The sequence below is a fragment of the Salvelinus sp. IW2-2015 genome, linkage group LG15 (genome assembly GCF_002910315.2).
Source record: "Salvelinus sp. IW2-2015 linkage group LG15, ASM291031v2, whole genome shotgun sequence".
In the NCBI taxonomy this organism is placed as follows: domain Eukaryota; kingdom Metazoa; phylum Chordata; class Actinopteri; order Salmoniformes; family Salmonidae; genus Salvelinus; species Salvelinus sp. IW2-2015.
In genome coordinates, this window is record NC_036855.1 from 31,706,242 (window position 1) to 31,723,670 (window position 17,429).

Consider the following 17,429-nt stretch of genomic DNA (forward strand, 5'->3'; position numbering starts at 1 on the left):
AGATGCTTAATGTGAGTCTGGAAGGAGAGTTTACAGTCTAACCAGACACCTAGGTATTTGTAGACGTCCACATATTCTAAGTCAGAACCGTCCAGAGTAGTGATGCTGGATGGGCGGGCAGGTGATGGTAGCGATCGGTTGAAGAGCATGCATTTAGTTTTCCATGGTTTACTTGATTAAACCTCTTAAGGATCCGCCCCTTTTTTTCKATTTTCGCCTAAAATGACATACCCAAATKTAACTGCCTGTAGCTCAGGCCTTGAAGCAAGGATATGCATATTCTTGGTACCATTTGAAAGGAAACACTTTGAAGTTTGTGGAAATGTGAAAGGAATGTAGGAGAATATAACACAATAGATCTGGTAAAAGATAATACAAATTATTTTTTTATTTTTTTTGGTACCATCATCTTTGAAATGCAAGAGAAAGGCCATAATGTATTATTCCAGCCCAGGTGCACCAACTGAGAACTCTGGTAAAAAAAACAAGGTTGAATCATGACGTCAGTGATCTTCAAGTCGGCGCTCTAGAAAGAGGCCTGAGTTCCCGACTTGGAATTCCGAGTTGGATGACCATTCAGAACGTATTTTTCCCGTCGTAGCTCATTTCTTTCCAGAGTTCCCAGGTGTCTTGAACTCACTGAAGTCTGAGCTTTCCCAGTTCTGAGTTTCCAGTTGTTTTGAACGTGGCAGAAGTCATGCTGGATTGACAGCATGGCCAATGTATTCAACCTTTTCTGGCCCATGGCGTTGCATGTGAATGTTTATCCTTTTAAGCTTGGAAAAGAGACCCTTAAACCCAGACTTGGACCACACACCCTCTCCACTGAATAGCAGGCTAGTGATTGCTTTGCAAAACTTGCAGTTAACCACTGATTCGTTCCAAACCACTCATTGTTGAATTTGCGATTTTCAACTTGTTGTGTAATATTTATGTCCAATAGCCAATGAGCACCGATACGTTTTATCTCTAATTTCTCTTCATATGACAACAACTGCAAGGATTTGGCAGTAGATTGTCGACTTGATTCATGATAATGACTGCTTGTCTATCTTGCTACCTAAGATTTTGAAAGTATGATGTTGACATGATCAGTCCAATCAAAGCTACGGTAGATATAACGTGATTTGATGTCATTTTATCTGTGGCCAATGACCTTGAGCCTTCTTGGATGGGCACTTCTAATGTAAATCTATGGCAGCACCCAAGGGGTTTGAATTTTCGAGCTCTCCCTGTAGATTTTGCAGTGACGTATTGTTCCCATGAGTGACAGAACACTGAGCCAATCACGGCGCAACTAGAGAACATTACCAACCGCTACGCTCAGTATTTCTCGCTGTCTGGCCCACCACCACAGAAAACACTAAGCTAAGCTGAAACACCTGCATTTTGGAGCTGCATTACTCAAGAAAGCAAAAAAAGAGACCATGTTTTCCCCACCTGTTCTGAACGACGGGTTGTCATTGACAATGTATATGTATGGACAATTCCATGGTAATGGAATTATGCTGAAACTCCGATTTTTCACTTACAATGTATACCAAACAAAAAATGTTGATTAAAAAGTTTAGCAAACCATACAAGTCTATGAACAATAACTACTTTTAACAATTTACACTGAACATTTTACAAAAACACATTTATTGGAAGAACTGTGCAGATGCGAAGTAAGTGAAGTGGATTTACACCCGGCAACGGAATTGTGGTAACGCAATTTCATCATGGGTCCCTGATCTGTACTACACAGAAATGCATAATTAAAGATATGAATATCATTCTCCATGGTTATGTATCCTAAATAGATAGGCACACAAAAATGTATGAATACGCATTATCCTCCTTTGCATATTTGTGTATTATTCTACACAATGGCTATTATTTTAATGAGCTCTGTCCCCAAACAAGACCCAATTTGGTTGGTCTGGARCGGACCAAATCTGAACCAATCATAGACGTGTATGTTTCACAAGTTTGGACATCAACGTACAGCACAGTAAGGCTCTGTAGAGTCCAGCATAGAACAGTATAGTAGAGTTCAGTTCAGTACAGTAGACTACAGTACAGTACACTATATTAGAGTTCAGTACAGTAGAGTATAGTTCAGTACAGTAAAGTACAGTGCAGTAGAGTTCAGTACAATAGAGTACAGTATAGTGTGCTCAACTCTAGTGTGCTCTACTGTGTACAGTACTGAACTCTATTTTTAGAGAGTTCAGTGAATCCATATTATGGCAAGAACAGCTCAAATAAGCAAAGAGAAACAACAGTCCATCATTACATTAAGAGATGAAGGTCAGTCAATCCGYWAAATTATTGTAATTTTTGCTTATTTGAGATGTTCTTGCCATAATATGGATTCACTGATCMCTCTAAAAATAATCAAGCGCTATGGTGAAACTGGCTCTRATGAGAACCGCCACAGGAAAGGAAGACCCAGAGTTCATTAGAGTTAACTGCACCTCAGATTGCAGCCCAAATAAATGCTTCACAAAGTTCAAGTAACAGACACATCTCAACATCAACTGTTACGAGGAGACTGTGTGAATCAGGCCTTCATGGTCGAATTGCTGCAAAGAAACCACTACTAAAGGACACCAATAAGAAGAAGAGACACAAGCAATGGACATTAGTAGCGGTTCCAACCGCCATGTCTTCGTGAGACGCAGAGTAGGTGAACGGATGATCTCCGCATGTGTGATTCCCACCGTGAAGCATGGAGGAGGAGGTGTGATGGTGTGGGGGTGCTTTGCTGTTGACACTGTCAGTGATTTATTTAGAATTCTAGGCACACTTAACCAACATGGCTACCACATCATCCTGCAGCATTACGTCATCCCATCTTTTTTGCGCTTAGTGGGACTATCATTTGTTTTTCAACAGGACAATGACTCAAAACACACCTCCAGACTGTGTAAGGGCTATTTGACCAAGAAGGAGAGTGATGGAGTGCTGCATCAGATGTCCAAACCTCCACAATCACCCAATTTAGATGGTTTGGGATGAGTTGGACCGCAGAGTAAAGGAAAAGCAGCCAACAAGTGCTCAGCATATGTGGTAACTCCTTCAAGACTGTTGGAAAAGCATTCCTAATGAAGCTGGTTGAGAGAATGCCAAGCGTGTACAAAGCTGTCATCAAGGCAAAGGGTGGCGACTTTGAAGAATCTAAAATATTACATATATTTTGATTTGTTTAACACTTCTTTGGTTACTACATGATTCCATATTTGTTATTACATAGTTTTGATGTCTTCACTATTATTCTACAATGTAAACTTTTGACTGGTACTGTATATAAAGTGAATAAAACACTAGGCCTATAGGCTATGGACGCTTTGAGTAAATCTGAGCTGAAAGACATTGTAGGCTATTCCGTTAAAATAAACTAGAGCCTATGAACACGTTGTAATAAAAATTCAAATCTTAGTTGGCACATTTCAAACTATCCTTTTGTGAAGCGCAGCAAGGGAACCAGTTCTGTATGATGGCGAGTGGTGGGGTTGATAAAACAGAATTGGAGGATCCTCTATCGTCATTTAAATCTCCAGTTTGGGAAACAGTAGCAGCCAAAATGGATTGAACTTAGGAGGTAATCAACTAAATGTTTAGTATTTATTAGAACATGATAAGATGATAGGACATGAATGAACAATATGCATAAATTCTTTGTATTTTCTTCTACTTTCTGAAGAGGCAACAACGCGGGAATGACCCATCTGTGTGTGATTGTTAGACTGCCACTACAGTGCATTTGGAAAGTATTCAGACCCCTTGACTTTTTCCACATTTTGTTATGTTACAGCCTTTTACTAAAATGGATCAAATAAAACATTTTCCTCATCAATCTACACACAATACCCCATAATGACAAAGAGAAAACAGGTTTTTAGAAATGTTTGCAAATGTATTAAAAATACTGAAGTATTCATAAATATTCCGACCTTTTCCTATGAGACTAGAAATTGAGATCAGGTGCATCTTGTTTCCATTTATCATCCTTGAGATGATTCTACAACTTGATTGGAGTCCACCTGTGGTAAATTCAATTGATTGGACATGACTTGGAAAGTCCCACACACGTCTATGTAAGGTCCCACAGTGCATGTCTGAGCATGCCAGTGCATGTCAGAGCAAAAAACAAGCCATGAGGTTGAAGGAATTGTCCGTAGAGCTCAGAGACAGGATTGTGTCGTGGCACAGATCTGGGGAAGGGTACTAAAACATTTCTGCAGCATTGAAGGTCCCCAAGAACACAGTGGCCTCCATCATTATTAAATGGAAGAAGTTTGAAACCACCAAGACTAGAGCTGGCTTCCCGGCCAAACTGAGCAATCAGGGGAGAAGGACCTTGGTCAGGGAGGTGACCAAGAACCTGATGATCACTAACAGAGCTCCAGAGTTCCTCTATGGAGATGGGAGAACCTTTCAGAGAGACAACCATCTCTGCAACACTCCACCAATCAGGTCTTTATGGTAGAGTGGCCAGACGGAAGCCACCCCTCAGTAAAAGGCACATGACATCACGCTTGGCGTTTGCCAAAAGACATCTAAAGACTCTCAGACCATAAGAAACAAGATTCTCTGGTTTGATTAAACCAAGATTGAACTCTTTGGCCTGAATGCCAAGCCTCATGTGTGGAGGAAATCTTGCACCATCCCTACAGTAAAGCATGGTGGTGGCAGCATCATGCTGTGGGGATGTTTTTCAGTGGCAGGGACTGGGAGACTAGTCAGGATTGAGGGGAAGATGAACGGAGTAAAGTACAGAGAGATCCTTGATAAAATCCTGCTCCAGAGCGCTCAGGACCTCAGACTGGTGCGAAGGTTCACCTTCCAACAAGAGAACGACCCTAAGCACACAGCCAAGACAATGCAGGAGTGGCTTTGGGACAAGTCTCTGAATGTCCTTGATTGGCCCAGCCAGAGCCCGGACTTGAACACTATCAAACATCTCTGGAGAGACCTGAAAATAGCTGTACAGCAACGCTCCCCATCCAACTTGACAAAGCTTGAGAGGATCTGCAGAGAAGAATGGGAGAAACTCCCCAAATACAGGTTTGCCAAGCTTGTAGCTTCATACCCAAGAAAACGCGTGGCTGTAATCGCTGCCAAAGGTGCTTCATAAAGTACTGAGTAAAGGGTCTGTAAATGTAATATTTAATTTCTAAAATCCTGTTTTTGTTTTGTTATTATGGGGTATTGTGTGTAGATTGATGAGGGAAATCCATTTTAGAAAAAGGCTGTAACGTAAGAAAATGTGTAAAAAGTCAAGGGGTCTGAATACTTTCCAAAATGTCATGTATGTATCCGTTAGCAATGATGCTCATGACAATGCCTTCTGGTAGATGAAAGGCTTTCCCAAAAAACTTCTAAATTATATGTTAACTACAAAGTAGTCTATGCATACCTGGCTGAATGATATCATGATTATTTTCATCATTCCAGGGGTGATTTGTTCGGCAAACTCTGCAAATCACATGTGTGCTTCAGAAACATCACTAACCAAGCAAGGCTCTTGCCTTGGTAGCACCTAAATTAAAAGGTATCTACACACATAAATCTACATTTGAGATTCTTCCCAGACCTAAAAAACAAAATGGTCTCCTGATGTAGTTTAATCATTGTTGTGGACTTAGAACCTCCAAATTAGTTGTTTCTCTTTTTTTTAAAGTGTGATTTTGAGAGTGAAAACCTGAAAAACAGGGAAAATCTGAAACCTGGAAAACCAAAATGGAGAAAATGGAATAACGCAAAAAAATACAAACAATTTTATAGGGCCCTACATCATATGGCTCAAGATCTATTCCTGGGTTGTTTGACATCTTTCGCCAAAACAAAGTTAACTACAGTAACTTTTGGCATTTCATTTTCCCACTGTATCGAAACCGAACAGTAACCCCAAAACCACAATACATACTGAACCTTCGGTTTGGTGAACAGTTACACCCTTAGTACTGAACCAACTTTACAGTACTGTACTCTTCTGTGCTGTGCTGTACTGTACTGTACTATACTCTACTTTTCTTTATTGTATTCTATTTTACTGTCCTGTACTGCACTGTATGGTTCTGTACTGTGCTGTCCAAACTTGTGAACCCAACTGTGGTTTGTGACTATGATTTTCCATTGTAGCCAATTCAATTGCAAAAATTCCGTTACCAATTTTTGGGGAAATTCTGTTACCAATTTGTTTTAATCACTTAATAGTTCATAAACACAATTTATATCAGTAAAAACACAAACTAATTGATATGTCTACCTTTACTTGGTACTTCTGTGACCTGTCATTATCCTTCTTTCTCATGAAGGAGAGAAATCAGAAAATATCATAAAGATATGTGGGTTTCTGGTAACGGAATTTTAAGGCTCACAGCAATGTTTGTTAAACTCACAGAAGGCAGAAAATGTATCCAAAACAAAATATAAGTGTTGATAGTTGTTTTCTAAAACCCCTTTTCCATACGTTTGACCAGAAATCAAAGCCTTTGTTAATTTCTCATTTTTAGGATGGAAAATAGTTGAAATAGTTATGCCTTAATTTCTCAAAAATATAGACTAGTAGCTTTTTCATTTGACACCCAATTTGACATGCTCCTATGAACTTCACGTTGGTGCTCTTGGGTACTTTTACATGGAAATGTCTGTATGTCTAATCACACATTACATCACAGGCAAGTCATGATCACAAACACATTGTTTCCATTTGTTTGATACCATTCCATTCACTCCACAAATGAGTCACATCACACTCCAGTGACGCTGAGTGCGTCATAACAACGCTAGCCAGCTGTTATCTCCCTTAGAGAAAACTGCATATGTTGTATTGTTTGGGGGAGTGGATCTGTGACTCTTACAGTAACCAAAATAGAGAGGCTAAAATATATCATAAATCAGGTGGAGTTGGAAATGCATCCCTTACCCGGAACACTCAGCTAGTTGAATGGAATTGAGGTACTCGTCACTATGTGAGGATGTCCACATGGCTCAATGTGGTGTAATTGAGTTCAATGCAGCACAATAGCTTGAATACACAGTTGTTGTCACGGCCGTTGAATGAAGTGGACCAAGGTGCAGCGTGGTGAGCGTACATGTTCTTTTTATTAGAAAAGACGCCGAACAAAACAATAAACACTACACAACAAACCGTGACGCTTAATGCTATGTGCCACAAACAAAGTCMACTTCCCACAAAGACAGGTGGGGAAAAAGGGCTACCTAAGTATGGTTCTCAATCAGAGACAACGATAGACAGCTGTCCCTGATTGAGAACCCTACCCGGCCAAAACATAGAAATACAAATAATAGAACATAGAATACCCACCCCAAATCACACCCTGACCAAACCAAATAGAGACATAAAAAGGATCTCTAAGGTCAGGGCGTGACAGTTGTTATTTTCAGTCAGCTTGTTAGCTGATTTAAGAGGGCACCTACACAGCTGCAATCTTAGCAGAGGGCTATTATACATACAATAATAATAGGTTTGAATATTTGAGAGAGGAAATACGAAGACCTTCAGGACAATAAAGTGTTAGGAGATTACATTTTATTTAACTAGGCAAGTCAGTTAACCACAAATTCTTATTTACAATGACGGCCTAGGAWCAGTGGGTTCAGGGRCAYAACAACAGATTTATACCTTATCAGCTCAGGGATTTTATCTAGCAACTTTTTGGTTARTGGCCCAARGCTCTAACCACTACGCTACCTGKCACCCCTCAATGAAAGRTTAGAAACCTTAAATAAAGAAAAGTAAAATAATTTTGGGAAATAAAGAAACGTTTTAAGAACTAGACCCATTGATGTCCCTAATTTCCCTTGTGTGAATTAAACTACTATTTTATATTATTTATATGTTTTTTTATTTAACCTTTATTTAACTAGGCAAGTTAGTTAAGAACAAATTCTTATTTACAATGACGGGCTAACAAAAGACAAAAGGCCTCCTGCGGGGACGGGGGTTGGGATTAAAAATGTAATTAAATTAAAATATAGGACAAAACACACATCACGACAAGAGAGAAAACACAACGCTACATAAAGAGAGATCTAAGACAACAACATAGCATGGCAGCAGCCCATGACAACACAGCATGGTAGCAATACAACATGACAACCACATGGTAGCAACACAACATGGCAGCAGCACAACATGATAGCAGCACAAAACAGGGTACAAACATTATTGGGCACAGACAGAAATGTTTGCAAATGTATTAAAAATACAAAAACAGAAATACCGCATTTACATAAGTATTCAGACCTTTTGCTACGAGACTCGAAATTGAGTTCAGCTGCAGCCTGTTTCCATTGATCATCCTTGAGATGTTTCTACAACTGGATTGGAAATTCAATTGATTGGGCATGATTTGGAAAGGCACACACCTGTCTATAAGGTTCCACAGTTGACAGTACATGTCAGAGCAAAAACCAAGCCATGAGGTCCAAGGAATTGTCCGTAGAGCTCAGAGACAGGATTGTGTCGTGGCACAGATCTGGGGAAGGGTACCAAAAAATGTCTGCAGCATTGAAGGTCCCCAAGAACACAGTGGCCTCCATCATTCTTAAATGGAAGAAGTTTGGAACCACCAAGACTCTTCRTAGAGCTGGTRGCTCGGCCAAACTGAGKAATCAGGGGAGAAGGGCCTTGGTCAGGGAGGTSACTAAGAACCTCTTAAACTCTTACWTAGAGTCAAATGAAGTTCTTTCAKGGCCGTCGATGTGTCTGCTTGGGGGGGATATACATGACTGTGATTAMGATCGAAGATAATTRTCTTGGTAGATAATGCGGTCGGCATTTGATTGTTAGGAATTCTAGGTCAGGWGAACAAAAGGCCTTGAGTTCCTGTATGTTGTTATGATGACACCACGTCTCGTTAATCGTAAGGCATACACCCCCGCCCTTCTTCTTACCAGAGAGATGTTTATTTCTGTTGCGCGATGCCTGAAGAAACCAGGTGGCTGTACTGACTCTGATGATGTATCCCAAGTGAGCCATGTTTCCGTGAAACAAAGAACGTTACAATCTCTGATGTCTCTCTGGAAGGCAACCCTTGCTCGGATTTCGTCTACCTTGTTGTCAAGAGACTGGCCATTGGCGAGTAGTATGTTCGGGAGCGGTGCGCGATGTGCCCGTCTACGGAGTCTGACCAGAAGACCGCTCCGTCTGCACCTTCTGCGGCGCCGTTGTTTTGGGTCGCCGGCTGGGATCCGATCCATTGTCCTGGGTGGTGGACCAAACAGAGGATCCGCTTCGGGAAAGTCGTTTTCCTGGCCGTAATGTTGGTGAGTTGACGTTGCTCTTATATCCAATAGTTCCTCCCGACTGTATGTAATAAAACTTCAGATTTCCCGGGGTAACAATGTAAGAAAWAACACATAAAYWAACAAAATACTGCATAGTTTCCTAGGAARGCGAAGCGAGGKGGCCATCTCTGTCGGCGCCGGAAGTTATACTGTATTCTATRTATTGCATCTTAGCCTATGCCMCTCTGTCATTGCTCATCCATATATTTATATTTATATATTCTTAATCCATTCCTTTACTTAGATTTGTGTGTATTAGGTATCTGTTTTGGAATTGTTAGATATTACTTGTTAGATATTGCTGCATTGTCGGAACTAGAAGCACAAGCATTTCGCAACACTCACAATAACATCTGCTAACCATGTGTATGTGACCAATCAAATTTGATTCGATTTTGATTTGATTTTTTTCAGCGGCAGAGACTAGTCAGGATTGAGGGAAAGATGAACGGAGCAAAGTACAGACATCCTTGATGAAAACCTGCTCCAGAGTGCTCAGGACCTCAGACTGGGGTGAAGGTTCATCTTCCAACAGGACAACAACCTTAAGCACACATCCAAGACAACGCAGGAGTGGAATTGGGACAAGTCTCTGAATGTCCTTGAGTGACCCAGCCAGAGCCCTGACTTGAACCCGATCGAACATCTCTGGAGAGACCTGAAAATAGCTGTCCAGTGAAGCTCCCTTTTCAACCTCACTGAGCTTGAGAGGATTTGCAGAGAAAAATGGGAGAAACTCCCAAAATACAGGTGTGCCAAGCTTGTAGCGTCATATCCAAGAAGACTCGAGGCTGTAATCGCTGCCAAACATGCTTCAAGAAAGTACTGCATAAAGGGTCTGAATACTTATGTAAATGTGTCATTTCCGTTTTTTTATACAGTTGCAAAAATGTCTATAAACCATTTTTTTGCTTTGTTATTATGGGGAATTGGGTGTCGATAGTTTCCGAATGCACTATATATTTAGAGTTATTTTGCAACGTTAGTTGTGAAAAACAAAACATATATGGACTGCTTGATACGACTATGGGCTATTGATCATTTGAGAAAGTCAGAAAAAAAAGCTTGTGCTTTGTTCCTTGCCCCAGGCTGCACAGCTGTTCTCTCATCAAGTGATCATATTTTCTATTTTGAATTTAATCTTGTCTTTGCTAATATGTCATATTAGTTTAGATTTAGAATGGCCCATTACCAAATGGGCAGGAACAGGGGCAGGGGGGGGGGATATTTAATCTGTATGCACTCCAACATCAAATGGAGGCGGCGCGCTTTCCCGCCGGTCCGTTTTTCTATGATGCCAGATAGGCTACTTCGGTTTTATAGCGGAGCTGTGCTTAATGTGAGCAGCTGATAAATATAACAACACTTATTTCACTTCACACATGAGCATGCTCTGGCTGTGCGAGAGGTGACATTCTGTATGCCATTGGCTCTCCATTCCTGTTCCTGCAGCTACCCCAGTGCTTAATTTGGGAAACCAAAGTGAAATCTGTTCGGGAATATCGATAGTAACATGTTTTCGCAATGAAAATATTTCACTAAACTGTTGACTGCCCCTCTGCGTGCTCGTGAAAATGAATAAAAGAGAGAGCGAAGGAATACTGTAAAGGAGAGAGAGGAGGAGTTGGAAACGCACGGTGGTGAGATATTCTGTGGCTAAAGGTGTCCGTCCGCCTATTAATTATGAAAATATACACATTTCCCTATTAGGCGATTCAAAATCAAATTCACTATAATTGCTAATTGTAAGCCGCCCTACACGATCAATGAACTAACAGCATCCCCTAGGGCTGGCTGTTCTCTCCCAGACTCGTGGATAGAAATGTTGAAGTAGTAAGGTAACCAATCCATCCAATGTGCATAATAATACAGTCCACACTCAAGGTAACCAATCTCAAGGTAACCAATCCATCCAATGTGCATAATAATACAGTCCACACTCAAAGGCGAATACTCAAATGTGTTTACTTTTGGAGTAAAGGCGAGACCAAGTTTGTAGCAAAGACATCTTAAATCAGTTTTGTTGTATGCTTTTCTGCTATGCGTAATATGTTGTAGGTTATGTATTGTGTAACAGCATCACAAGAATCATTTGAATTCATGTTTTTCTTTCGTGGTGGGCTCACAAGTCTATGCATATGCATAAGCTCCAATAGGCTATGCAATAGGTGTATTTAATTCATCATCACCGTAGAAATCGCTGTCCATTTCGTTTCGTTGTGTTAGACTTTGAAACAACATCCGCAACGACCATGTTTTTCACTCGGTTTCGACCTGCTTTCGAACTTTCTTCAAATTGATCATCACAGTGAGGTGAGTTTTTAAAGCATTATACTTTGGCATTGCTGTCAGAGTGGTTAGAGGGACAATAGAGCACTGAGTACCAGGCCATTAACAACCTGATGGTGGTTAGGGCACTATCAATGCATGTCCTGAGTGCATAAGAGATTACCTTAACTCATGTGGAATTTTACTGCGGTCATGACTCCCGGTGTGATGGTAATACCGTCACTGCAACAGCCCTATTCTTATGTGACCTAGTTACAGTTTTGACTTAAATCGGCTTGAAAATCTATGGCAAGACTTGAAAATGCCTGTCTAGCAATGATCAACAACCAACTTCACAGATCTTGAAGAATTTTTAAAGAATAATTTGCAAATATTGTACAATCCAGGTGTGCAAAGCTCATAGAGACTTACCCAGAAAGACTCACAGCTGTAATTGCTGCCAAATGTATTGACATGTAGTGGCTAGGGTTCATTATTCTAAATTGCCACTTCTATAAACACCTAAATACAGGTCTGGTTCCTTATGGGTTTCCATAGATGTGGCATTTTATCATCTGGAACCTTAGCGACTACATAAGTAGAAAACTATAGCTCTACTAGGTGTCTTCCATCAGGTGCAATCACCTGTCCTAATGAGTTACTGACACCATTTTTACCCATAACCCCTCATTCTTTATTCTTATAGGTAAACCATATGTGTCCACCTGGTGTCACAATAACATCCATAAAAGGCTTCTAATATACATACTGTATTTAACATAATGAACAGTTTACATACATTCTTCTACAATAATATGCATTCTCAATAGATTTCAATGTCTTTCATAAATCAACCCAAATAAGTCTCTAACATCGAAATGGCTCTAACACTTACGTAAATGAGATATTTCTGTATTTCATTTTCAATAAATGTGCTAACATTTCATTACGGGGTAATGTGTGTAGATGGGTGAGGGAAAAAATCTATGTAATCCATTTTGAATTCAGGCTGTAGCACAACAAAATTTGAATACTTTGTGAAGGCACTGTTTGTCAGGTCGCTGAGTTCGCCTAAGCATCGACACCTCGTGGTAGAGATCAAGCCCTCTGGTCACAGACGTTCCTGTAGGATTGATAGAAATGCTGTCAAGCTCAAGATCAGATCATTGCCATTGAAGTGAAGGGTAAGACAGAACGACAAGTTTTTACACTTGCTGATCCAATTGATCAGCTTAAATTTTTCAGTTTACCATCCCTTCATCCCTGTCTGTGAGGAATTATAACAACCCAGTAAAAATTCAAATATTCAGCTTGACCTTTTTAAACATTAGGAAATGTAATCATCACCATCTGTTGTTGCCCCATTGGTTGGAACTCCCCGCTTAATAAGTGGGCTCACAGGGAAGAGATTAAGCATGTTGATATTTCAGATCCACAAAAGTCAAAAATCTCCAGAGTAAATATGAGTCTGTCAAGCAGTGATGATGTCTGACGTGTGTGTGTGTTTGTCCCAGTGTCCCCTGCGGCAGAGCGTCTCCGCTATATCCTGGGAGAGGACGATGACATGCCCAACCCCACCCTCTTCACTGAGATGGACACGCTGCAGCAGGACGGAGACGAGCTGGAGTGGAAAGAGTCTGCTAGGTGACTTCTGACCCATAGATTACACACACACAGACATACAGAAACATAATAGAAWCATACGGTAAAAGCCAGCCTTGACAGCCAATATCAAGTCTGTCAGGTTCATGCCAAGAAGTTGACGGTCTATGTTATAGTTCTAGCTATGAACTTCTGAGTCACCTGTAGTGTAGGCTCATTTATATTTMAACGTGCGTATGGTGATACCAAAAATACATTTCATAGAACAAATTATCCCATTCCTTTAGCATCTACGGATGTCATTCCAGAACCCACCAATTTTGTCATGAATTTCATGTTTTTTATGGCATGCATGATGAATGAATGTCTGATTGTTGACATGTGTCATTCCCAAGACAAGCAGTCAGTGTTTACATCATACCAGTTTCGACGTGAGTGATTTGTCCCTTCCAACTCATGCCCTCTTTCTGTCCCTGGACTGGGGTGCAGGTGGGTGAAGTTTGAGGAGAAGGTGGAGGACGGAGGAGAGAGGTGGAGCAAGCCCCATGTGTCCACCCTGTCCCTGCACAGTCTGTTTGAGCTCAGGACCTGTCTACAGACCGGCACTGTGGTGCTGGATCTGGAGGGATACTCACTGCCTCAGATAGTTGGTGAGCATCACAAATTCCCCTTTACAGAGCGCTAATGCATGCCAAATAAGTGTTGTGTGATTCTTACCTAATGTTTAGAGTTAGTACTATTAACAGTTAGCCTAGTGTGTGCAGTGTATTTCAGTGATGCTAGCAGCATCCAGTAGTTGACAGGAAAGGCATTATGGTACCAACAAGGACATTAACTGTTGGTTGTGAGTGATACTACAAACAGTACTAAGACAACGTTCTCCTGCAGATGAAATCATTGAGCGGCAGATAGACGAGGGCATGTTGTCTCCTGACCTGAGAGAGAAGATCAGCTTTGTCCTCCTGAGGAAGCACAGGCACCAGACCAAAAAGCCCATCCACCGCTCTCTGGCTGACATGGGCAAGGCCAGCGGTGGTGGTGCCCGTGAGTGTCCCTCTGCTCTATGGTCAAGAATGGCCATCGGTATCCCTATACACATTAGAGTACTTCCGAKGGTTTACATTTGTAGCCTACGTATACACATAAATATATATATTATGCCCACTGCACAGGCTTTCTTATACTTTCTTTAATTGCAAATTATCAACAACAAAAAATGTATGCAGTCCTCTCAGTTTTATTCAGTTGAATTAAATCAACTTTATCCCCAAGGATACATTATAGTCTATCTCCTTAAACAGTCTCCTGTCTTCCTTACTTGAATTTCCTCCTCAGCTCGTAGTCCAGGTGCAGCGGCCGCATTCAACCGCTCCACAGAGGACCTCCGCATGAAATCAGGAGGCTATGGTCGTCTGCGTGAGTCTCTCTCTCTCTCATCTCTCTAGAGCCTGTCTGTTTCTTTTTCTCTTTCTTTCACGCTCTCTTCCTGTGACTTCTTGTAATCGCTCTTAAAGATGCACTCTGCAGAAATCGCTCCTCRATTTCCTAGTTGCTAAAATTCCAGTAGTTTGCTTAATTTCAGTTTATATGACAAAACAAGCAAGTATAGTGTAGAGAATCATTGTACCATCTAAACGCTATGAAATATATTTTCCATAACTGAAAAGATTGTATTTTCAGCTGTTTGAAGCTGGTGTACAAAACCAAAAGTAAAAGACACAAAAACAAAACTAAAGAACGMGAAACATATAGCATATAGAAACTTGCTTTCAATGAGAATAACAGATCTAGAACATACATTTCTATGTGAATTTGGTTGGGTTACCCAAAAAGTGACATATTGCAGCTTTAAATATCAAATTATTTTTAGATGTGTTTGAAGCGATATAGAATACTACAGGGTTCTCCCTAAAGAATGTAAGAGAGGCGCTGCGCCACTATGTAAAAAAGTTAAAAAAAGTAAAAAAATATACAGTACCAGTCAAAAGTTTGGACACACCTACTCATTCAAGGGGTTTTCTTTATTTTTACTATTTTCTACATTGTAGAATAATAGTGAAGACATCAAAACTATGAAATAACACAGAATCATGTAGTAACCAAGAAAGTGTTAAACAAATCAAAATATATGTTGTATTTTATATTCTTCAAGGTAGCCACCCTTTGCCTTGATGACAGCTTTGCACACGCTTGGCATTCTCTTAACCAGCTTCATGAGGTAGTCACCTCGAATGCATTTCAATTAACAGGTGTGTCTTGTTAAAAGTTGATTTGTGGAATTTCTTTCCTTAATCCGTTTGAGCCAATCAGTTGTGTTGTGACAAGGTAGGTCACAACACAACAACACACAAATAGATAGCTTTATTTGGTAAAGACCAAGTCCATATTATGGCAAGAACAGCTCAAATAAGCAAAGTGAAACGACAGTCCATCATTACTTTAAGACATGAAGGTCAGTCAATGCAGAACATTTCAAGAACTTTGAAAGTTTCTTCTAGTGCAGTCGCAAAAAACATCAAGCACTATGGTGAAACTGGCTCACATGAGGACCACCACAGGAAAGGAAGACCCAGAGTTACCTCTGCTGCAGAGGATAAGGTCATTAGAATAACTGCACCTCAGATTGCAGCCCAAATAAATGCTTCACAGAGTTCAAGTAACAGACACATCTCAACATCAACTGTTCCGAGGAGACTGTGTGAATCAGGCCTTCATGGTCGAATTGCTGCAAAGAAACCACTACTAAAGGACACCAATAAGAAGAAGAAACTTGCTTGGGCCAAGAAACACGGGCAATGGAAAGTAGATCGGTGGAAATCTGTCCTTTGGTCTTATGAGTCCAAATTTTAGATTTTTGGTTCCAACCTCTGTGTCTTTGTGAGACGCGGAGTAGGTGAACGGATGATCTCCGCATGTGTGATTCCCACTGTGAAGCATGGAGGAGGAGGTGTGGGGGTGCTTTGCTGGTGACATTGTCAGTGATTTATTTAGAATTCAAGGCACACTTAAACAGCATGGCTACCACAGCATTCTGCAGCAATACGTCATCCCATCTGGTTTGCGCTTAGTGGGACTACTATAATTTGTTTTTCAACAGGACAATGACCCAAAACACACCTCCAGGCTGTGTAAGGACATTGTGACCAAGAAGGAGAGTGATGGAGTGCTGCATCAGATCACCTGGCCTCCGCAATCACCCGACCTAAACCCAATTGAGATGGTTTGGGATGAGTTGGACCGCAGAGTGAAGGAAATGCAGCCAACAAGTGCTCAGCATATGTGGGAACTCCTTCAAGACTGTTGGAAAAGCATTCCAGGTGAAGCTGGTTGAGAGAATGCCAAGAGTGTGCAAAGCTGCCATCAAGGCAAAGGGTGGCTACTTTGAAGAATCTAAAATATTACATATATTTTGATTTGTTTAACACCTTTTTGGTGACAACATGATTCCATATGTGTTATTTCATAGTTTTGATGTCTTCACTATTATTCTACAATGTAGAAAATAGTAAAAATAAATAAAAACCCTTGAATGAGTAGGTGTGTCCACACTTTTGACTGGTACTGCATTTTTWACTTTATTTGTTATCATATAAGGTCATCTTTTGCTCTAGATTGCAGGAAATTGCAGTTACAGGTGTTAAAAAAAGAAAAATCTCAGAGTCCAAAGGGGGGCATTGACTCCTCCTAGCCTCCTCCCCAGCCATACTAAGCAGCACCTCCTTGTTAAAAAAATCCTGAGGAGAAATGATCATATTTAATCCTCTTCAGGTCATGAATTCATTTCATTTGAAGAAGAAAAACTCAGTTGATTTGCACACGTGTCTTTGATACATAGAACACTCTCCATATCCTCAACATTGATATGATCAATTGTTCACATGTACTGTGTTGCTTTACAGGTCATGCCCATAGTAGGAGTATGAATGACATTGCAGACACTCTGAGCACAGACCAGGTGACCCACTAACGCAACATTACAACTCAGCAGGCTCAATTCAATCAAACATCCTTGCGGAGCGAAACTGCAGGTTTTACAGAATTATTGTCATAAAATAATTMAGCTTTTCTAATCTAAGTTAATTTAGGGTAGTTACATTACTTAAAATGTGCACTTCCTTTGTGCAGAAATTATATTAGTTTTCCGCAACGATGTTTGATTGAATTGCAARCAGAGTGTTTGTAGGAATTCATATTCCTTCTTTTGCYATGGCAAAACGTGTTGAGTTTGTGTATACATACAGTATGTGTTTGTGCCG

General features: G+C 40.6%; 1 protein-coding gene across 1 annotated transcript in view; it reads left to right on the forward strand.

Annotated features, from left to right (window-relative positions):
- Window positions 1-13,147: 13,147 nt before the first annotated feature.
- Window positions 13,148-17,429, forward strand: part of LOC111974357 (electrogenic sodium bicarbonate cotransporter 4-like) — a 29,954-nt gene continuing 25,672 nt past the window's right edge. The window contains 5 exon segments of the mRNA XM_070447090.1: window positions 13,148-13,215; window positions 13,663-13,823; window positions 14,062-14,223; window positions 14,509-14,589; window positions 17,073-17,128. Of these exon segments, the coding sequence (XP_070303191.1) occupies window positions 13,163-13,215; window positions 13,663-13,823; window positions 14,062-14,223; window positions 14,509-14,589; window positions 17,073-17,128 (513 nt within the window). The 5' untranslated portion in view covers window positions 13,148-13,162.